The sequence below is a fragment of the Botrytis deweyae genome, assembly GCF_014898535.1.
Source record: "Botrytis deweyae strain B1 chromosome Unknown BDEW_004, whole genome shotgun sequence".
In the NCBI taxonomy this organism is placed as follows: domain Eukaryota; kingdom Fungi; phylum Ascomycota; class Leotiomycetes; order Helotiales; family Sclerotiniaceae; genus Botrytis; species Botrytis deweyae.
This window is the reverse complement of record NW_024066211.1, coordinates 206,200-229,356: the sequence shown is the minus strand read 5'-3', so window position 1 is coordinate 229,356 and position 23,157 is coordinate 206,200. Positions and strand designations below refer to the sequence as shown.

Below are 23,157 nucleotides of genomic sequence, written 5' to 3'. Positions count from 1 at the left end.
TCCTTGCGTGGAGTGAAGCAGTAAAAGCTCGATCTGAAATATAATTTTCCACTTCACGTGATCTTGAAAAGTTCTTGCCATTTTCGGTCCTTCGTTAGCGAAATTTTAGCGTCTCCCACAACAATTTTGATTTTCCGCGATCTTGAACTTCTTACCTAGACGACGGCCAGTAATTTACACCTTTTCGCCATTTACGACATTCGACAAATCGGCCAAGATGAAGTACATTCATTCCGAAGAGACTCTGACCATCCCAGAGGGTGGTAAGTACGGTGTTTCTTATTTTTGGATCGTTGAAATCGGCAGAGGAGAAGATTGAATTCAATCTCAGAGGGAATTGGTGAAGCGCATTGAGGAATACTGGATGGGATTTTTTGCAGATGAGGAATGAATGCTGATCGATTTAATTGAATAGTCAAGGTCGCCATCAAATCCCGCCAAGTTACCGTTGAGGGACCAAGAGGTAATTTACAATTCCTACACACCAATCGACAATCAACCAGATCGCAAATCTAATACATTCGAAATAGGCAAACTCCACAAGGATCTAAGCCATTTGGCAGTCAACTTCTCTCAACCAAAGAAGGATGTCATCAAGATCGAGCTTCACCACGGAGCCCGCAAGAACGTCGCTACTCTCCGAACCGTCCGTACTCTCATCAACAACTTGATCATCGGTGTTACCAAGGGTTTCAAATACAAGATGAGATATGTCTACGCACATTTCCCAATTAACGTCAACGTTGAGAAGGGACCAGAGGATATCCCAGTTGTTGAGATCAGGTATGATGGTCCACGAGGAAATAAATTCAAGCTGGAAGAAGGAAATGCTGATTATTTGGGAATAGAAACTTCATCGGCGAGAAGATCGTCCGTAAGGTTCAAATGAGAGAAGGTGTTGCTGTCGAGCCATCGAAGAACGTCAAGGATGAGCTTCAATTGTCCGGTAACTCCCTTGAGGATGTTTCCCAATGCGCCGCCGATATCCAACAAATCTGCAGAGTACGAAACAAGGATATCCGAAAGGTAGGCATAAAAATTCTCATCCGTTAGCACTCTTTATACTGACAACTTAAAAGTTTTTGGACGGTTTGTATGTCTCAGAGAAGGGTAACATTGATGAGGAATAAATGGAAGGCATTTGTGGTGGTCACCTTTTCTTACATTCATGATATGTATTGGGAGCATTAAAAGGGTTACTTTGCATATTGTGTAGCAAGGTGCTCGGAATGAATATCTTGCGCAACCAAACAACTACCTGCGATTCCAAACTTTGAAACGATCGATACCACGGTGACCTGGATTGTAATGATGGATAATTTGGTAGAAGGGCGTGCCAGTGCAACGATTTGGGGAGAGCTTTTGAGGAATCAATGAACCAATTATGGACCCTTTCGAATATCATGGCATAATGTTCCAGGTCTGAATTTTTGCAATTGATGGAATATCTGACAGTGCAACATACAGGCCCAGCAATTTTTTCAGTTCACTTCCATTCCCATACAGAGGCATCACCGCTACTGGATTCGACCAATCCCACTGATTCATTAAGATTCTCGGCTATATCACCCTTCATAGCACTCCCAACTACCCTCTTCACCATATTCATTCCTCATCTCGTTTTCATCCAATCTATCCCCCTTTGCCAATCCATGTCTTTTCAACTCCCAATACCACGGCCATTTCTCTTGTGTTTCATACTTTTCACATTCCCATATTCCTCTCGCCATTCCCTTTTCCCCCTTCGTTTTCCATTATACAAACGGGATCTCAAAAGTAGACTTTATAGAAGTATTTCTCCTACTCTATTCGGTCAGTCTTGATCCCTATATCAATACACACTCTTTGTTCTTCATGGATGAGGAGGCACGATTTCATTATTTATGTTTTCTGCAGATTGTGTGGAGGAAATTTTGAGGATCGTGTGGACATTTCGATGAAGTAAAAAGCTCATTTTAGGAGTGAGCGGTATATAGTTGGAGGGTATTTGGGGTAAGAGTTGCCGGATTACATGATTCAAATAATGAGAGTTATCTAATAAACTTGTTTGATCAATTCATTCTCCATGCTACCACCGTTTGAATTGTTTTAAAGGGTGTTCATAAATTAATGACAAATGTTATACAATCTGTATTCTTTAACCTTTCTTGCTCCTTCCTCCGTACTTCATGGTTCGGGTCTGTATGAACACTTTTATACTTAACCATTTGATGAGATTGAGGTCGATCATGAATCACCATGCTCATAATCTCATTAGCAACGCATGCATTCATACATACCTACACTTGATTCAGTAGTACAGATGAGCAGGAAAATCATCACCGCTCCATGCTCTTACCAAGCAATATACATGGCTATCGTTGTTGTTCTTGCGTATATGTCCCTTTCGTATCCGTGGATATCTAGATACCTATTAATATCTGTACATTAGTAGGTATGTATTCAAGATTCAATCTTCAAATCGTCCAGCATCATCCTTTTTTACACTTGTTTTCTCGTTTTCATGCTTATACTTAGATACTTGTATGGTGGTATTTCTTCCCTGCTTCATGTTCGGATTTTAAATCTTATTGAGAAAAGTTCGTCTTGGCTCAGTAGAGGTTGTGTGGACGTGAATGAGAATGAGGAGGACAACGAAGAGAAGAACGAGGATGAAATCATAACCCTCCTATTTCATTCAATGCATTGAGTTCTCATCAGCTGTGAAGTAAAAGGGGATTCATTGCTTGCGATTACTTACAATCTATTGCCATTATTACTTTTACAATCTTCATGGTTTCATATACCTAGTTTGTATCTATATCTATATGTATCTACGACGTACATTCGTTTCACATCATTTGATATCATATCATCTATACCTTTTTAGTTCTCTTTCTTTTTCCATAGTATATCAATATCACGTCGATTATACCTTAGTTTCTTATTATTGTGACCTCTCTCTCTCTCTCTCTGGTCAAGAAATAATTTTCCTAGCCTATTATTATGTTATATTTCATCCTGTTTGTTTCTAGGCTGTTAAATATAAATATCGATACTGTCAGTTGTATTAATAGCCGACAATATCAATTTTCCACGCCTACTTATTCATATCTTTTGTGTATGAGACGAGTGAGTATTAATCGGTTTAATCCATTTATATAGGTACATTTATATATAAATATTTATATACATATAGATGTTTACACGTACGCACGCACGCACGCACGCACATATAGATAAAGATAGAGATATCGATACGAGGAAATGAGAGAATGAGAGAAGAAATCGAGAAAAGGGAAAGAGATAATAAAATAGATTATGAGATTTATGGTTTGTGTATTTTTTTCCATCCTTTTTTCTGGCTTGTTGATTGATTGCTTGTTGGAACTTTTGAGAGAGCTTTTTGCGGCGTGAGAAAATTGAAGGGGTGGGGGTGGGGGTGGGAGATTGGATGTTGGGAGAGAAGTAAGGTAGGTTACTTTCTACAGGTATCTATGATTAGAGATTAGAGATGAGGATGGAAATGAGGATTTGAGAAGTATATCTAGGTATCATCGATCTATCGATATTGAGTAGGTAGTTGACTATTAGTAGGATTTGAATACTTGTTTTTGAGGGGAAAGAAGGAGATGAGGAGGAGAGGGGGGAGTCTAGGTGAGATATCTTTTCTCTCTTGGGAAAAAGAGAAAGAAGGATGATTGGTTGAGAATATATGTCTAAATGTATATATAAACATCTCGCATTATTTTTCGTCATGTTTGCATCGATACGTTGTGTGATTACATCTATCCAATACATTGCTACCGACATAACATAAACGAAGAAAAGAATTTAGAAGCGACGTGAAGGGACGCGAAGGAACAAGCAAATAGCATATTTCACACTTCACACACTCGCAGGACATGAAGACGTTAAGTAAATTTTTAACGTGAATTTTTTATTCGTAGAATCCGCTGTATACATACATTTACTCAAAGTATGCACGTATGTATGTATGTATGTAAGTATGTATGACCCTCCCCTTTCTCACACACACAGACATCCATTCATTCAATCAATCCATAGGTACCCTACCCACCCAACCTCCAAATCCATTATCCGTTCCGCTCATCACACATTCATTAACCCAGCCTTTCCTCCCTACCACCCATCCAGTTCATTTCATTCCCCTATCCTCATTCATTCCTTCATACAAAAGTCGTAAAAATACAAAAGCACCCGATACCCTCGTCTCATCTCGTGTATACTATGCACGCACGCCCGCTCAAATTGGTATAAACGCTTTCATGCTTTCGTAACATATAGCAAGCAAGCAAGCGTTATTGAAGTTTGCGGGGTAAACCGAGCCATCCACCCATTCATCCATTCATTCATCATTCCTCGTGCATATTCATCTCTTCTTCCTCTTCCTCGATTCTTTGACATGGAAAGAATAGAAAAGAAGCAGGAAATGACATGAAATGCAAAAAAGGAAAAGGAAAATTATAAACAAAAAATAAATCAAATAACGCCAGAGAAATGAATCAAATCGCTAATGCCTGCCGGAAAAATCTCTTGAATTTCTTAAATTCGTGTTTTTCATTCATGTGTATGTTTTTTTGTTGGTGCTGTCTTGGTGTTGTTTTTGATATGTGAGAGGATAAATAATCTCATGAGTATGTATGAGATGATCCCCAAATAAATCGTGGTCTAGTAAGAATAGACTAGATCGTGAAAGATAAGATAGGAAACGAGAAATTATCTCCTCACGCTCCTATCTCTATCTCTCCTCGTATCCTCCCTCGTTCTCCTATCCGAGCTTGCGGAACCTGTGATTTGTATGTTAGTCGTCATTCTCCACATTTCCATACCCCACGACCAAAGCGCAGAAGGAAAGAAAATTACTTACTAGCACTCGTGCCCGTGTAACTATCAGTATAGTAAGTACTGCTAATATCCGTCACCGTCGCCGTAGGCCCCGGTCTCCTCTTCTCATCCCTCCTCTCAGCCTCCTTCTTCCTCAAACCCAACACCGCCGCCAACCCTACCAATCCCGCACCCACAGCACCCATTCCTCCCATCCCACTACTCTGCTTCTTCCTCGTCTCTACAACTCTCGTTGGTTTATCCGATCGCGCGCCTCCAAACCATCCATTGTTTTCTCTACGAGTTCCGGCAGCCCCTCCCATTGCTGCTCCCCCAGCTGTAGATCCATGTCTGTGGTAACGCTCAACGGTCTCGATACGCTCGGTACGAGTACCACCTTCGCGTCTCCGGGATTTACCCCCGAAGAGTGCGAGAACGGAATCCCAGAGTCCCTTGACAATACAGCAGAAACACAAGAGGAGCAGGAGAATAACTCCGAGAATCGTACCGATGACAATTCCCGCAATAGCGCCTCCGCTCAAATTGTTCGAGCTAGAGCTCGTTATGGGTAAGGTGCTTCCGCTGGCAGTAGCAGGCGGGATAAAGGGCTCGGTAGTCGTGGCTGAGACGGTGGCAGTAGATGTTGCGGCACCTGTTGGACGAACAGGAGCGGAGTAGGTACCAGAAGTAGCAGTGTAGGACCATAGACTTGTTCTAGCAGTACATTGTCCACTGTATTCACACATCTGATCGCTGGCACAACAGATTGTTCCGCAGGAAGTTTCGCCCGAGCTGGTATCGCAGATTGCGGCGCTGCCTCCGGAGGTGGTAGTGGCGTAGTACGAACTGTATGTGCTTGTTCCGACTAATAAATCGGTTTCGGTGTAGGTGGTTGTGTAGACTGCCCAGCCACCGGAGCCGGCAGTAGAGGCAGAACAGTAAGCTACATTTCCCGAGGAAGTGTAGCAGGCTTGGCCAGCGGTACAACAATATTGGTTGTCGGCGCCGCAGTAGGAAACGCAAGAGCGGTCCATCAGGTATGAGAAACCGAGATCGTGAATATCATCTTTAGGGAAGGGACCTGCGGATACTGGAGAGGTATTGGAGAGGGTGAGGAGGAGAAGTGAGAGAAGTTGCGGGTTTCCTTTGGAGATCCGCATTTTGTCGACTGTGGGGTGTTGTGATTGTGTGATGGATGAAGTCGAAGGTATGTATGTATATGAATATTGTCGGAGTAATGAACTCGAACCAAACGATTGTACAACGCCAAAAGATGGTATGTATCAAATCAGTCTCTCAACGTATTGAGACTCTTTTTTTTTTACTTTTCCACCAGCAAAAAGATCTTCAGGAACTCGATGACTCCTTCACATGCAGCAGCGGTGTGAAGTAAAATAGCTCGACGATAAATGGCCAATCCAGAAGATGCAAACCCCACTTTCGTCGACACGACCAGTTGTATGTGATATGTATGGATGGTATGATATGGTATGTTACTTTGTATATGTCCGGGAGGTCGTTTCTATCCAAACGAATGTGAATATGTCTAGAAATTCTTATCTCTCGAAATGACTGATATCGATTAAGGGGAAAAGTCGCCGATAACCCAGCAGAATAGTATGTATATCTCTGGAATGGAAATCTTTTTCTCTCTCTTTGGGAATGGAAAAGAGAAGGAACTGTAACAGAAACAGTAACAGAAACAGTGTGGGTGTGGAATACCACTTATTCAAAAATGTCGATGGCTGAACTATTTTTTTTTTGGCTCTAATAAGGGAAAAAAATAGCTGGGCTGGGAATGGAGTTAATTGACCGTTTTCCCAACCACCCAAATTTTCCCTACCAAGGACTAAGAAGGACCAAGGCGAATTTCGTATTTCTTGATTCCGTACACACGTAGGTATGGATGGTTTGAATGGAGATCAGATCTGATCCAAGTGAAATGTAATGATGATGAAGTTTTCTCTGTAGATATTATTATGGATTGATTTGAATTGATTGGTGAATATTGAATCTTTCTTAGATGTTCTACTCCATCGTCGCTCCATTCATCACAAAGGTACCTGCAGCTATTCGGTTAACAAGACACTTACTCCGTACAATTGTTTACGTTTATCGCTAGCGGGGCAACAATCAGGCGATAAGCAACTAAATTTGGCTACATTCCATCACAATTGGGCAAAAATGGGAAGCAAAGAGCGGTTAACGACCTCGAGACGATACTCGCCACGGTCATCATTGTATCAAAGCTTTCAAAAACCATATCTATTTGTCGAATCATCTACTAGGTGTAGATATTCATGCATGTAATGGTATCTTTTGAAGTTAGAGACGTAGAAGAGGAACCATGATGCTTTTTGCTATATATCTAATTCTCCCCCATCCAAGTTTTGATGGAGAACGAGGTACATATTGTAGGTGAAGTATTTCACCAAGAGATAGCAAAATGAAGCTCACCGAATAGAAAATCCTCACTCTACTCAAGACTCATTCACCTTCCTAATCCACTTTTGATCCTTGATACTTTGATAACCCCACAAGATTACACACCGATATCCGAACCGATGGCGTTACCACAGGTCAGTCAGGTACAAGCAACTTTACGAATGCTAACTTTTCAGTACCTGCTTTTTATCTTCTAAGCCTACTCTATTTTGAGATTTAATCTACGAAACATTTTCATTCCTTGGAAGTTGGAATCTAGAGTCTAAACTTTCTTCTTCTTCTCCTTGTCCCGGGAAATTTCCCTCACCATCCGAAAGAATAAATCTATGTATGTAAGACTTACCACAAATGCACGACGCAATACGCACAATCAAAGAAACCCCCGACGGGTCAAATTCCCACTCACTCAACGGACATCCACTCAATCAAAATCCTGACGCCATCATCATCAAGATGTGAAACACAGTCTCGACTCTTGCCTCTCGAGTCCCTGCATCAACCAACGGATGACATGATTGACTTTGACAACAAGTACCAAATCGGATAACTACTCTAGTACTCGGTCTATAAGTCTTATATGCAAGACACTACTTCCGTAAGATCAAACGTTGTGTCGCTTGAGATGTGGATACTTGCCACGTCTGCCGATGCTCGAAGATTCTGACCGGGCAATCATGAATGGATAAATGAACGAGAGTGAGTCGTTGGGCGAAAGAGTATGCAAACTTCATCTGAAGATTCATGCGATCAAGAGAAATGTTTGGTTTGATGGCGGTACAAGTGTACTTGTATTTATTTTGTACAGCGTATTTCGTATCGACTCAGTCAACGTGGCTCTGACATGTGGTTCTTCAAACCGAAGTACGAAAGGCCAAAGTACTGAGATGAAGAAGCAGTCTCGACATAATTCCTATGTTCATGTTCATGCATCTTTCATCCAATTCCTGTTCTCATGATAGTCAAAAAGATGCCCATCTCCTGTTCTGTTTCACGCTTTTTTTGCCCTTTTCTCTTGGGTCACAACGAAGGCTAACATTAAAATCCTGTTCGTCTGAAAATTCCACATCAGCTCTCTCCAAATCATGTAAAATGAATAATGCAAATGCTTTGAGGAACATATGAAACTATCGCAGTCAAATCTTCAAAGCTCTTGGGGAACATATGCATGCATTAATTGATGAAGGAGAGCAATTTTGATTTTCCGTCTTGATTCAAGTCTCGAATTGCAAAGTATCATTTATGTCATGATACATTCCTGTATCCATTCTCTTCAATCATTGCTTCATTTTGAGTATCAGATACGAAAACTTCCTCGATAGATCTCTCAGTTTTGAGATTTCGAGAAGTGAAGTCGAGATAATCTTTTGACTAAAGGTTATTTCTACGCTAAGTTTAGTTAGGGTTAGGAGCTGCTAAGGGAAACTGCCCCTCTCGCTCATTCTTTCTTCATTAAAAGCATATACGCAAAGCCTTACATGTTCTAAAGATTCTTGGCTTAGATCTCAGTCATTTCAATCGTACTAGATTTGTTCCTTTGATTACATAGTATCTTGACATTTAGATCTTTCATAGCATAATTCACAAGAATAAGAAAAATATCGAGTAAAGCTACTCAGGTACAAGATCCTTCCATCCCTCGAAAACACCCAATAACCTTTTCCGTCGCTTCATGCCTTCCCATACATCTTTCTCAGGGGTAAATCGACATATAACACCAATCTCCTGCTCTAATCAATGATTTGGCATCATCTATTCTTCAAGTCCATGAAGTCAATGAGCACTACCGATACTTAAATGCCCACAGTGGACTCATTTAATGTACTTGTGTTCCTTCCTGTGTAGATCGATGGTCTAAGTGGTCCAGTATCTACCTTCCATAGACTCAATGTCGATAGTATATTCCGGCAAACGGTGTAATTCCTGCTTTCAAATCAAGTTATCCAGTTGATTCTTTCAATCATTTCGAGAGCTCCGTGCTTGAATTTGTCCCGAGAATTCAAGGTACCTAAGAAATAGCACTGAGCAAAGATTCGGTAGCCACGCTAAGATGAGTGTCAAATTTATTGCTTCTGTTGATAACCACCAGACTTTCAAAATATCAAAGCATCAATAGTTCCCATTGCAAAATTTAATAAGTGCTATTCTTCTGTCAAATTTACATGTTCCAAAATCAAATAACCACATTTAATATACGTTTACTCCCGTACAACCCACCCAAATTGATAGTAGAAATAGTCTAACCTTAGTCTAACCTTCTAACTTTCTTTTGCAAACAAAACAAACACAATCACAACTACAATCTCATTCTATTTCTTCAACTCTCCTTTGCTTGTCTAGTGTCGAAAGCAAGATATGACATATATTCATTCTCACGCTCACTATACTCGATATTTATATCAATCAACACACTCTCAAATTTAACATACCAAGTTACAAAAGCAGAACGTCCAACTGGGTAAATGCCTTGTGATGAGGATAGACTTGAGCTCCCCGGTTCGAGAATATGTCAGAAGTACTGAGATTGTTGAGCAGGGGGGATTAGAAAGGGCACCCTTTGTCGAAGCATATGAGTTCGATCATCTGGTTTTAAAGATCATGTTATGAGAACAAAAGATTCTATACAATGCTGGTTAGCTGGAGCAGAATACCGTATTCATTTGGTAAATTGGGTTGCACTCGTTAAGCAGTGATTGGACAAATCAGACAGCTCTAGTGTTTTTCCGTAACCTAATCCATCTATATGAGCCTTGGTTTTTCAATCCCTGCTCAGCGCGACCCGATTTACCAAGTGAATACGGTAGCTCTGTAGCTTTTATATCAGCCAAAATGTATACTCGTGCTGCCAGAAAGCATGCAACACTCCACCTAGATATGGGCCACCAATCATCTTGTATTTTACCACCCCATGGGATATGTCTGTGAATGTAGTGTGGCATACTTTCTGGCCGCACGAGTAAGAGAAAATACATTACACCAATCTTTGCTCAGGTTCCGTCTTAACATGAATCATGTAATTCCGCTAGCGCTAGTGCCCTTGAATAGACTATACTTCATGCTCTCAAAGCTTTTAGATCATTATCAATATGAAGCATTAGGAATAGGAAAGCTCACTCATGCTATGCTGATCGTCCTCCATTCGCGACAATACCAATAGGGGTTTCTAGCTAAAGGCTTTAACGATCACGCAGGCGCAGACTGTTGCGTTTTTGATACATTCCCCGTGGAGATCACTGACGCCCGCAGTTGCCGAAGAACCAATACAAGCCAGGCGTCGGTTTGTTGGGCATCCATACTTGCGTTCAGTTCGGCCCTGGGGCTAATTGATGGGGAAAGCTATGTGGGAAGTTGCGTAAAGAGAAAGAGCTGCATTAGCGTATAGTATGTACAGTTAAACTATGCCATACCGGACTGAAAAATTAAACCAATCAAATCCGGTACAAAAAAAGGTGGTCCAAGCGTTTGGCGAAATTCATGCTGGATTGACTATTCGCAGGAGAAAAAACAGGCGGGATTCGACCACTTCTACGATATAATATCATTCAATTACTTTCCTCCAATATTATATAAAATAAAATTTCGAAATATCACCTAAACAATAAAGAACTAAATATTCTTTTAATCTTTTTAAATTTATATAAATCATTTCAAAATGATTTATTATTCAATTAAATTAGAAGATTTTAACAAAGATTTAAATTATCAAATTCCGCCTGTTTTTTCTCCTACGAATAGATTGAATGAGTTCATAAAAAAAATCATGTGACATCAGCCAATCAAGCTTATTCGGCCAAATTCACCACCAAAATTATACCGGAGTCGTGAAAAAACAGTCCGGTATTCCGGTTTTGATCGAAATTCCGGTATTCACATATAAATTTCGGGAAAAAATGAGAAAAAAATCCGGTATATCCCAGTCCGGTATGGCTAAGTTTTATTGTATATATATTTCGGTGCTGTGCATGATGCTAAAAGCAGACGACATATCTGCCTCCTAGCTATCTTCTTGTGAGACAATAATATGAAAGGGACACAATGACGATAATGGGACAGTACATCGGGGAGATCTTTCCATGGAACTTTGTCTATCATTGCTTGAGCTTACACCTTCTTGTAAGTTGATTAACCAAAACTGCGGAGAAGTTGTCGTGGGCCTTGGCGTTGATGCAAATTCCCGATATTCGCAACTCCAGTTGATCACAACTATATGCTTGCTTATTAGCTGATTCGGGAATTGTCAGACTATACGCTGGCGACAAGTTGCATCTTTGTACAGCGCAGTGTGTACATATTTACCCCACTGTATCACGAGCCTATCTGGCAAGCTTCTTATAGGTGTACTGTTGCATCCGACTGGTTGGGTTTGAACCTTGTGAGTCAAGTTCTGTTCTTATTAGTATCTAGGTACTTCCCGATCCAACTTACTGTCTTTGCGATAGTAACACACATTCATCAGTCATGTTCATAGCCAAAACATTTTTTAGTTTAGAGATGCAACATCAACGTAGTGTGTTTCAAATGGAGTTGGATTCTATAAGAGCTGGTTGCACGCTCTTGTTAATTATCTCTTTTCCTTCCAGATCTCCTTCTATCTATCTTTAGTTATCAACAACAATTGTTCTTCTATTCCATCTCTCAACATATCAGCCATCCAAGTTTTGCAGAAAAATGGACAGCACAATTGATTCTCAGCATGAGGACCTCCTCCCAATATGCACAACAGTTGGTTATACCGTGAATTTGCTCCCCCAAGGTAATTTCTATTGCATATTCGCAAGAACTGTACTAAAGCTTAATCGAAATAGGTGTTGATCCCTTTGATTTGTCTACAACACTTGAGTCGGATCATAAATACAATTTCTTGAAATAAGCCGACCCGGGGGAGGAAATTACAGTTCCAGGATCGTCGACGAAGTATTGGCTTCCTGAAAATTTCGAGAAACACGAGACGGGATCAAAGACAGTGAATCACAGTCTTATTTGTCGGACTGGAACAGAACTTGCCAATGAATTGCAAGTCAATTCAAAAGTTTCTGCTAATTATTTCGGATTCTCCGCCGAAGCTAGCGCGGGGTACGAATATAGCACAAATTTTAAAAGTACAAGCTTGTATGGAATATACAGTCTCGACCAGAAGAATTACTCTATCAATGTAACCAACAAGCAGACGATATACGATTCAGTGGAAGATGAGTTCATTGACGCAGCCGCTAAGCTCCCAGCTTGGAAGACAATATCTAAGGATCTCAAAGATTTCGATGAAGTGACCAGCATCTACAATTCGTATGCCAAATTCTATTCTAGATACGGATCTCATTTGATACAAGAAGCGTATATGGGTACCAGCTTAAAGTGGAACAGAACGAATTAACGGAAGAAGATGAAGAGAAATTCTCAACAAACGTGAAAGCGGAGTATCAAGGTGCAATCGGAGTTTCCGTCAGCGTTGATGCCAAATATACGGAGTCGTATAAACATTATACATCACAACGACAAAGTGATTGCAACGTTCTTGGAGGAGATGCTGGAAAGGCTGGCACGCTTGCCCATCTATCGCCAGATGACGCGGATGCATATAATGCAGCGTTCAAGGAGTGGCAAGAGAGTCGCGAAGAAGGCTCTACAGATGCTCTCTTGCACATACGCGTCGTGGAAATTGGAAACTTCCTGAAAGACAGCTATGTGAAAAGTCAATTGGCAGTTGCTGATCGTCTTTCCTCTGCCTGGTCTTATTTTAAGGATTTTTATACCTTCCAGGGACAATTGGTTGCTGATGGCATATCCAAGGGCGATGTCGTCAAATTGGAGATTACGCCTCTGCCCGGACTGGAGATCCGTTTTACTAAAAATGACGCTTTAACAGTAACTCAGACGAAAGCAAACAGTGTTGAAGTTACATGCGATAATCATTATCATGGGGAGTACCTTGACGTAACCATAGTTGCTCCCGATAGGCCGGTTCAGCTTCTGCTTAGCAAAATTGCAGGAAACCCTAGCCTCGTTATGATTTTGCTTCAATTAAACCAATGTGGGCCCGACGACTTCCGAACGATTTACGACAGGTCTGATGCAAGACAAAATGCGAGTAGTTTCAGAGATCCACATGAATCATGGTACCAAAGCAGGAAAGTTGTGAACTAGTGAGCTGTGGACGAATTCGGATTATTCAATGAGGTTCCAGTTCTCCGTAGGAGGGATCAAGTTTAGGAACTGATATTTTGGATTAGTATTTACACGAGATTCACAAATGTCTCTCACAGTTCAACACTAGTGTATCTATCTATGTATTCAATACAGGTTTCAGTTATAGTAATTTCCAATATGATTTCATGATTGGAGAATCTTTCAACCCCCAAATCTTCGATTGCACTGCTTGCGTCTGTTGCTAGCGAAACACAAACTCACAGCCAAGAGAAGGTTTATTCACTAACCATAATTGTAATAATGGGAGGAGTTTCGACTCAATAAATGACTAAAAATCTCCAATTTTGAGGGATAAGGCATCTCTCTATTCATCAGCGGGTGAATGGACATGATCTGATTTCGATTTCTTAGTCATCCGTGAACAAATTCAATTTCATGCCAAATATATGCTAAATATAGACGCTGCTATTTGTTGCTCCGCGATGGGCTTCAGAGTCTAGCATCCAGAGACCGACGCATATGAATACCTGTTCCTCCAACGCAGCGTTGATATACGGTGCAGCGGGTAAATCGCAGGGCCCATTTCAACGATCGAGACAGTGGCTAAGAATAGAGCCTTGCCGTCGAGTTTTCCGAAGAGCTTTCTCCTTCGGAAAATTACATTAGTGGATCAGAATGCTCCCTTCTAAGAACATGTTACAAACATATCAGATAAGATCTAGAGCCACAGATGTGGTCTGGTATGCCTACTGCCGAGACCCAAGGTAGTTTCTCAATGTGTTCCAAATCCTTGGCGATAGCAGGCTGGATTGTCGCAACGATAGTTGTCGGGATATCGATCATGTGATCTAAAGAGGGCACTGTATTTCACTAGCGTATGCACTAGCGCTAGCGCTAGCGCTAGCACTTCTACTATATTAAATACTAGCTTCCCATAGTTAATAATGATCAAGAACGAATACAACCATAATAGACTAAAGTACTTTACACTTATCAACCAAGTTGATACCAACAATAGTATTGTCAAGAGCATACTGGAAGACTGAGGAATAGATGGAGAGAAAATAAATGATCCACTTGATGGCTTTCAAACCTCGGGCTGCATTCTCAGCACTAAAGTCTTGATCCGTAGGCCAGTGTACTGTTTCGTCATTTTCTTTCGGGTTCTAAACGGATTTCATGACTATTGGAAGTGATGCTTGGTCCGTATTATCTATCGCGTTTGTACTTTTTTCGAACCCGTTTTCAGAAACAAGAAGCGAGATCGAAACTTCGGGGGATTCCCGATACTTTCCATTCATATTCGCGCTCAGTATGAGAAAACGATTGAGGAAGTGTCTGGAGGAAGATATTGGCGACAGAAATCTGCCACAGAAGTACCACACTCGTAGCAAAGAACTAAGGTTTTAACGAGGCTCAAATGATTGGCCTGTAATAATTCGGGTTACGCTAATACGTCGCTTAAGCCCAACGATCCAAGTTCCAACTGCAAGGGCAGAGAGAGCAGACAATTAACGAGAACTTGCTGAGCACTTGCTAACTTATTGGTCAATTTTGATGATCAAAGTGGAACGAAGGGGCTGGTCATGTCGATTGAACAAAACTAGGTTACTTCGCTTGAACTGCGCATACCGTGAACTGAGGGTAGTTCTAAGCGAGGTAGACGATAATGTGTTTCGTCAAAATCAATTGTTTGCATAGAACTTTGCCTGGGGTTCAGACTAGGACTTGGTGTAATGTCTGATCGGAAATTGTGTGAGGCATGGTCGCTGTTAAGGCTATATCCGAAAATTTCCACCAAATAATCGTTGCAGAGTGCAAAACCCATGGAAATCACCTTCCAGATCGGTGCTTAACTGCATTCGCAAGACATATTTAATCTGAGCTCATAAAGATCAACTGCAAAATGATTTGATGTACTATTCTACAATTCAAACAAATTATTGAGTCCTTCTTCTCGGTGAAAACGGCTTTTTGGCGCGGTGCATAACCCGCAGATCCCGACAAGAAACATTACCGCTCACCTCCTCATCCATAAGCCGACTCAAATTTTAAAGCTCAAAGTTCTTGATACCTCATTGAATCAACGAACGTGGAAGACCCTGAAATTGATAGTTGACTGACGATCGAAATTGGAAATTCGTAATAGAATCCCTAGTACAAAATTTGGGAAGCTTGATGACCGAAAGAATAAATATCCAGAACACCTTCTCTTACTCTGAAAGATTGTTTCCCTAAACGAACACAATAGCAAAATGAAAGTTTTGTTTTTATTTGATGCTAAGCGTCGTCGGTGTAGTAGAAACGTGAATATGTGAATTGTGTTGTACCGCCTTCCAAGCCATACTGCTACACGTGATCTCTGTAGAATTGATTCGCATTCGCCTTGAGTGGTATAAAATGTTTCCATCTGGTAAAGTTAACTTGTACTAAAACTTAAGAATATGTAAGTATATATCCCGAACTATTTCAAAGAATCTCAGTCTCATAAATCACACTCCAAAAAAGACCCCTTCAATTATCTCGCCTATCCTCATCCAACAACTGGGGGCGTGCAACAAACTCACCGACATGCTTAGTCATAAGTCTAACCCAACTAAAACTTCAAAGTTCAATCTTCCACCCTAAATCCCTCCAATACTCTCATCCCAAACCCCCAAAAAACATTCCTAAATCTCCAAAACAAAATCGACCAGAATGGGACTCGAACCCACAACCTTTGCCACCGGAAAGCAATGCGCTACCATTGCGCCATCTGGCCTCTCTGACTAATCAATAGAACTGGTTGTGAACACATATAAACACATTCTGTAGTGTACCCCACCGTCGGAATTTCTTCGCGCCTGAGAGACTACGACCGAATCTTGCGGCTACAGTGTACATTGCCACCCGCTGGTTTTAAATATGCATACGAATATTTGCTGCTGGGTCAAATCAGATGGGTCTGCATCTGTATGCAAGCTTCTGCTATATTATTGATCAATACGAGATATTTTCTTACTTCCTACTTGAGATTTAAATTTTCACTAGAGAAAGAGTTTTCATCGCGGGATGAACACACGTGATCTACTTAGCACATGAGCTTATTCGTACGTGAAAAAAAAGTTGCCGGAATTGAGTTCTTCAACTCTGGGTACTCTATGTTAATTCATTAGAATCATAAATCAAGCAGCAATTATATCAATAAATCCAGCTTTTGATGACTTCCGCATTTAAAGAGGGTAACATTTATATGCGCATAAAGAGTAACAATCTGATCATAAAGATCTTTCAACCTTTCAACTATGTTCATTTCCAGCCATATAGCTCGCTAATGGAGAGCCACCCTTAAATCATCGCTACACTTCTACGATAATCATCACACACATCCTCTCTCTATCTACTCTTTGCAAAAGTTTCTTTTTGCTAGAGGATTCCGTACATCCCACACTTCTATATCCCACCTCTCATAGATGGCACATGCGCTCTCCAACCCACTATCAAAACCACGAAGAACTCCACTCCACCCCACTATAAAATACATCCATCCCACTCCGATACTCCATCCATTCCATCCACTCCACCCAAAAGTACTCTCTCCACTCCCTCACCTCCTTCACCACCACCGAATCCAAACCTCCTATCCCTCCATCCCCCCTCAACACATTCTCCCCAAACCCAAGACCCCAAAAAATCATTCTCGACGTCGGCATGATTCGAACATGCGCCCCCGAAAGGAATTGATATCGTATTCTGACTTCACACCCTGAATCTATAAGAATCCAGAGAGAGATGAAGCTTAATTCGAGTCAATCACGTTAACCACTCCGTCACGACGCCTATTTGCTGACTAATTCATAAAGTAATTTTGGGCGGGTTTAGATATATATACCTAGCATTTTGACACTGGTGGAGAGGGTTGGGAAGATTGGTAATTTTCGAGGTATAAATTCTGTTCCTCTATTCCTGCTATTGTTGCGGGGGTGAATGGTGGTAGATCAATAAAAGAAACATAAGAGAAGTACATGCAAGTGAAACATGTATTTAATTGTGAAGATATTAATACATTGTATTGAACTCATCTCGTCGTTAATTTTCAAGAAATCCATACCCATCCCCTACCGACACGAACCTCATAATCTTCATCAACGGACACACTGGACAATCCCAGTGTCCATCTCTATCTATAAACATTAATACAATTTTAATTATAACCATTTTTTCATCCACAACGACATCAATACCAGCACCACACCATCAACCCTCTCTCCCCTCTAGATATCATGTCTCGCCCTCTTACTCTTCATTCTAATCTTCTCACCCCATTTATACAAAATAAACGGAATCGGTATAAACGCCACACTGATAAACGCCAGCGTGGAACTCGCCCACGGCACTCCCAAGTTCTTAAACATGGCATTCGCAAAGAGCGGGAAGCCGGCGCCGAAACACGAGCGCATGAAATCGTTGCCTGCGAATGCTGATGCTGCCACTTTGGGGTATGCATCGCCGATATAGTTGAGGACTGAGTTGAAGAGGAGGAAGGCACCGATGGAGAAAAAGGCTGAGCCGATTATGGGGACGATCCACTGGGTTGGGTTAGTTTGTTTCTAGGGAATATGAAGAGAAGGAAGAAAAGGAGAGGAAACATACATGAATACTTTCGCTACTTGTCCATCCAAACCAGAACAAGCAGATAGGAATGCAAAAAGCTCCTACAAAAGCCGGTTGCAATCTGATCTCAGGTTTGATATTGCCACTCTCATCAAACTTTGGTTCTTGGAATTTGTACAGATACAAGAAAAATGGCGGGATAACCACAAGTGATCCGACGAAAATACCTAGGAAAGCTAATCCCTCCATCCCCAAACTAAAGCCGTGAATCTCGACAAACACGATGGCGAATGATTCGAACCAAACATATAGAAGACCGTAAATGAGTGCAATGTAGAGATTGAGGCAGAAAAGAATGGGTTCTGAGAAGGTGAGTGAGAATGGGAGGATGAGCGCCATGTTAATCTTGTCTTTGGTAGTCATTTCATCGGCCTCGAGTTCTGGTTCGGATTTGAGATTATTAACACCGCTGGACTTTTCGAGACGTCGACGTCGACGATAGAGGATATTGGCGGAGCTGGTCTCAGGCAAGAGGAGGAATAAGACGATCAGTGCGAATCCTGCAGACATTATTAGTATCAGCCTATGCAGAGAAATGTACCCAGTGATCTTGATCGTCGAATGCAGACAGGACTATAACATCCAGAATGTGTCAAACTTTCAAGAAATTGATTGAACTCACCAGATAACCATGTTAATTCCCAGATAGTCCAAGTCCAACCTTTGCTTTCCGCGGCAAAACCTCCAACCAAAGGACCCAACTAAGTGTTATCAGTAATTAGAAATTTAAAGGGAGTGATGAGAAGAGACTACATACCACAGGGCCGGACACAGCAGCCATACCCCAAATTCCAATTGCGTAAGCTCTCTTTTTTGGCGCATACATATCCGCCAACGAGGCACCGCCAGTAGCCAATACCGGCGAGCCAAAGAATCCAGTCAAGAATCGGAAGATGAGCATCATGGCGAAATTTTTCGCATATATGACACCGAATTGGAAAACCACAAATACAACCAGCGTGCCAATATAAACGGGATTTCGCCCAACTTGAGGTATTTCACTCATGGGAGACCAGATCATGGGTCCCAGACCGTAGCCGGCAACGAACAGAGTGAGACCAGCTGTCGCGGCAACTTGACTGACTCCAAATTGTTGCATCACATCTGTGATGCCTGCGGAATATATGGCCGATCCAATGTAGACAGAGAAAGTCAGAAGACAAATGAGGAAAGTGACGAAGAACTTTTTTCCTGTCGACCAGTTTTGTGGGTTCTGTTGTTTAAAATTAGTCAATGTTACAAGAGTCATTTAAGACTGCAAATTTGAAGTGCATGAAGTATTTCCAAGGGCTCCAACCACATACCTCTGAATCAAGAGCTCCCTCCGTTTGATCCCAATCAATAATTTGAACATCTTTCCCTCCATTATCCGTTCTCACAGTATCTTCATTTGCCACTCTCGTTCTGTCTGAGCCTAGTGTCGTGTTTGAAGGCCTACTACCCTGCCTTTGATCTCTGGGTTGATCCGCATTATCAACTTCCTTATCTTCTTCAGAGGATTGCTCTTCTTCGGGGTCCTCGCAAGTGCCGTGATGTCTCACGTTTTGAGTCTTCTGTACATTTAAATATCTTCGCCAAGTGTCTGGATTTCCCTTTTCACTGTCTGCAAATGCGTCTTGTTCCTCTGGATATTTCAGGAATTTGTCCCCTGATAATAGACGTAAGATTTTCCCAGCCGTTGCATCTCGAAAGAGTTCCCTCATTCTAACTGTTCGATGTCAATCGAGAGAATAGAAACTATCGTTTCAAATCGATTTCGGGTCTAAAAGATATGTGAAGATTCACGAGACGAAAGGACTTTTCAACTATCAAGAATGGAGGGAGAAAGACTATCAACAGTATATCTAACAACAAGTATGTGAAAGCATGAGCAAAGAATAGGTATATATGGAGAATAGAAATAAATTATGAGGAGGCAAATACAGATATAAATGCTTCAACAGCCGGAAATATTACTTCTCCATTGAGCTTTATTCCAAATGCACTCTTCTCGGCCTTTCTCAACAGTCCATATGATATCATACTTGCTATCAATCAACGCACCAGTCTACTAGATGAATCTAGCTCCTCTTACCTCAATGTCCATACAGCGAGCGAGACCCGGCCCTTTCACGAGTGGAATCTACCCTCTTCGAATCAAACGCGAAATGTCTAAATCCGAGCCTCAAGGTGCATACCAAAAAGTCCACCACAGATACTCGAATCAGCCGTATTCCAACATCGTCCGGACATGTTTGTCCGAAAGAATAAAGCTTAACCATACCTCATTCAATCCGACAAACCAATCGACTCGATATTGATTTGTCCCATTCTCTCGATACCCATCAAATAATAGATGGGCAACATATAAGTATGCACGATGAATCAATGCCGATCATTGGAAAAGCTTAAGAAAAACCTAATCACTGACGTAGATGACTTTTTTTTCTTGTGCAAAACTCTTGATTGGCGCTAGCCAACGTCTGAGCACAGTGAGTGAATGCATCACTACCTAGTAGGCACATATGATAATTCTCCGGACTCCGCACGGGATTGCGAAATCGATGATAGATGATGATGATTAAGGTTAACGAAACTTCACAGTTTCGATTTCATCTATCTGATTTTCAATTTTCCATTCCTAAGCGTTGAGTGTCTAGATCATGTGGCTGTCATGTCAGATCTGAATCAAGACATTGATGAGAATAAGGTTAGAAGATCTACCCAAGTCAGTCGACTTTGCCAAGCGAACAATTAGTCAACACATATACCTATCAACCTCGATCAATCTATCTACCCCTCAATTCATTCAGCCCAATTTCATCAACGATACATATATATTGGCATGCGTTGCATATGTTTTAGAGATTGTCTTAGAAATTTGTTCTTTTCTTTTTCTTTTCTTCAGCTTTTGACATTAGCTTCTTCTACTAGGAGGAGGGGGCGGGATGCTTCCCCCTCCATCCAGACCCCTTCTCCTTAGTGTCAAATGGCTTCAAAATATAATACTAACACAGTATATACCTAGAATTATGAATCATTGTATAAATATGCAAAAATATGCAATATAATGCAGTAGAAACCATAACGGCACATAACAGCCTTCCGCAAAACCCTTGGCATGATGATTCTCTAGCATGGCGCGTCTTTCAAACACACAACCAATTTTTCTTTTTCTCCCCCTTCCCTCCCCTCCCGTCATCCTCCCCTTCCCTTCTATGACCTGAAGGCTGATGCCATTTGACACCCCGCCTACCCTCCCATCCTTAGCTCTCCAAATCAACACTCTAGATACCTCTTCCCATTCTTCCCTCGCACCCTCCCTAGCCCCCTAGTTCCCGCCTAACCGATCAATCTAGAACATCACCTACCTACCCTTCTTTCAATCCCCTTTAACCTACACCCCATCCCCCAGTATCCAAACTCCCCAACACTCCTGCATCCCTTCCTCTCAGCTTCGGTGGTATTCCACCCAGAATACGAACCCACAATTCCAATAATGAGCAGTACCGTCATCATCATCATCATCATTATTTCAAGAAAGCCCAAGAAACACGTCTCAACATCCATTCTCACCCCACCCCAGACATCCAGAAGTCCAGTTCACGAACCTGGATATAATGGAATCAAATTCTCAGACGAGGAAAACATCCATTTCTCTATGGAATATACGCGCGTGAAAGAAAATAACGAAAGGAAATGCTCCTGTTAATCCCTCCGAACGAAGATATGATAATACAAAGCTTGATTTCGATTCCAACACAACGAAACTAAAACGCTATTAAAGGATTATTCTGCGTGCTGACTCTCGTTGTCTGCCTACACAAAACGCATGCGTAGTAATGACCTTATCGTCTGTCTGATTCCAGCTTCTCATTCCCATTTTCTCCTCCTCTCCCCCCTTTAATTAGCCTTAACGCTCAGAATTTTCTTCCCACCCAAATCCTTCACCTTCTCTCCTAACTTTCCCGTCTCGTCCAATTCTGCCACATCATCACCACCTCCGATACTGACCCCATTAATCAACACATTGGGGACTGTTCTCCTTCCTGTAAGCTGATTCAATCTCCCTTGTAGTTTTCCTCCCAGGGGATGTTTATCTAATTCCACCACGTATGGGAGCGGATCGATTGTGTACTTTTCGAGGAGGATATCCTTTGCGCGCTTAGAGTGCGGACAGTAAGATTTGGAGAAAATGATTACTATTCGAGTAGTTAGTTAATTTTGTTCTCTAATATGAAGAACAGACTCTGTAGAATATAATAGAAATGCAAATGATTAGAACAGAAAAGGGAAAACTAACTCGGCGATTTCTTCAAAATAGTATTCAATTCCGTCGTGACCTCCATATCTTCTTCTTCCACCTCCTTCTCCCCCTCTTTAACAACTTCTTGCGCCTTATCACTCATCTTCTTCCGTCCAGCAACACTCCTCTCCCCACCCTGTCCCTCTGCCGCATTTCCCTTCCCCACAACTTGCGATGGTGGGTCAGGTTTAAACGCTTTCGCATTCGCATTATCTTTTGCTTTATCCGCCGCATCTTTTAATCTTTGTTGCATTTCTTTTGCTACTTTCTCATCTTCGTCGTTTCGGCTTCCTGCAGCTGCCACCTCTTGCTTTCCCAATCCATTCATGGTCTTGCTGTAGAAATCTCCGGAGTCGGATTTGACGAGATTGCGCTGTTGACGAAGAGAGGAAGTATAGAAGAGGAGGGATATGACGGCGATGAAGACGAAAAGGCCGAAGACTTTCACACGTCGCATGGAAGCCATTTTGGTGGGCTTTTCCTTGTAGTAAGGAGGATCTGTTGGGGTGGGTAGAAGTGGTTAGTTGTTGGTACTTACTCGTAGGGAATTGAGAGACGAAGAGAGAAACTCACTAGCTGCGTAGTACTTTCCCATTTCTACTGCGAATGCTGTGCTGGACGTTTATCGTAATTTGCGCGATAGTGGTGGTACGTTGGGGCTTGCGAGTTTTTGCAAACTTGCTTGCTTCCAGTTCCTTTACCCGTTGACCCTTTCCTCCTTTAACCAGGAGCACTGCAGATTCTGCAAGTTTTCGCAACGGCGCACGAGGTAATTGTTTCGTATGGATTTCAAACCGCTCAGGTCT

General features: G+C 41.7%; 5 protein-coding genes across 5 annotated transcripts; 2 read left to right on the top strand and 3 right to left on the bottom strand.

The window, feature by feature from the left end:
- Positions 1 to 217: 217 nt before the first annotated feature.
- Positions 218 to 1,130, top strand: EAE98_002073 (uncharacterized protein; the record flags this gene model as incomplete). The annotated part of the gene is made up of 5 exons (XM_038949692.1): positions 218 to 263; positions 416 to 463; positions 531 to 783; positions 849 to 1,026; positions 1,080 to 1,130. The coding sequence occupies 5 exons, from the start codon at positions 218 to 220 to the stop codon at positions 1,128 to 1,130; spliced, it is 576 nt and encodes a 191-aa protein (XP_038813431.1).
- Positions 1,131 to 3,893: 2,763 nt separating this feature from the next.
- On the bottom strand, positions 3,894 to 6,574 carry EAE98_002072 (uncharacterized protein). The gene is made up of 2 exons (XM_038949691.1): positions 4,871 to 6,574; positions 3,894 to 4,790 (listed from the first exon to the last, which is right to left on the bottom strand). The coding sequence occupies exons 1-2, from the start codon at positions 5,985 to 5,987 to the stop codon at positions 4,720 to 4,722; spliced, it is 1,188 nt and encodes a 395-aa protein (XP_038813430.1). The 5' UTR covers positions 5,988 to 6,574; the 3' UTR covers positions 3,894 to 4,719.
- A 5,363-nt stretch (positions 6,575 to 11,937) lies between these two features.
- EAE98_002071 (uncharacterized protein) lies at positions 11,938 to 13,410 on the top strand (the record flags this gene model as incomplete). The annotated part of the gene is made up of 3 exons (XM_038949690.1): positions 11,938 to 12,022; positions 12,141 to 12,552; positions 12,600 to 13,410. 3 exons carry the CDS (start codon positions 11,938 to 11,940, stop codon positions 13,408 to 13,410), a joined length of 1,308 nt encoding a protein of 435 aa, XP_038813429.1.
- Positions 13,411 to 17,666: 4,256 nt separating this feature from the next.
- EAE98_002070 (uncharacterized protein) lies at positions 17,667 to 19,769 on the bottom strand (the record flags this gene model as incomplete). Its single annotated transcript, XM_038949689.1, has 5 exons — positions 17,667 to 17,981; positions 18,046 to 18,566; positions 18,689 to 18,767; positions 18,824 to 19,279; positions 19,371 to 19,769. The coding sequence occupies 5 exons, from the start codon at positions 19,767 to 19,769 to the stop codon at positions 17,667 to 17,669; spliced, it is 1,770 nt and encodes a 589-aa protein (XP_038813428.1).
- A 2,179-nt stretch (positions 19,770 to 21,948) lies between these two features.
- On the bottom strand, positions 21,949 to 22,946 carry EAE98_002069 (uncharacterized protein; the record flags this gene model as incomplete). Its single annotated transcript, XM_038949688.1, has 3 exons — positions 21,949 to 22,247; positions 22,349 to 22,849; positions 22,925 to 22,946. The coding sequence occupies 3 exons, from the start codon at positions 22,944 to 22,946 to the stop codon at positions 21,949 to 21,951; spliced, it is 822 nt and encodes a 273-aa protein (XP_038813427.1).
- Between the last annotated feature and the right edge of the window lie 211 nt (positions 22,947 to 23,157).

Bases quoted from the DNA above. Each gene is read 5' to 3' on its own strand.
- EAE98_002072 (XM_038949691.1), bottom strand. From the start codon at position 5,987: ATGCGGATCTCCAAAGGAAACCCGCAACTTCTCTCACTTCTCCTCCTC. The intron at 4,791-4,870 runs GTAAGTAATTTT...TACAAATCACAG, and splicing joins TTACACGGGCACGAGTGCTA to GTTCCGCAAGCTCGGATAGG.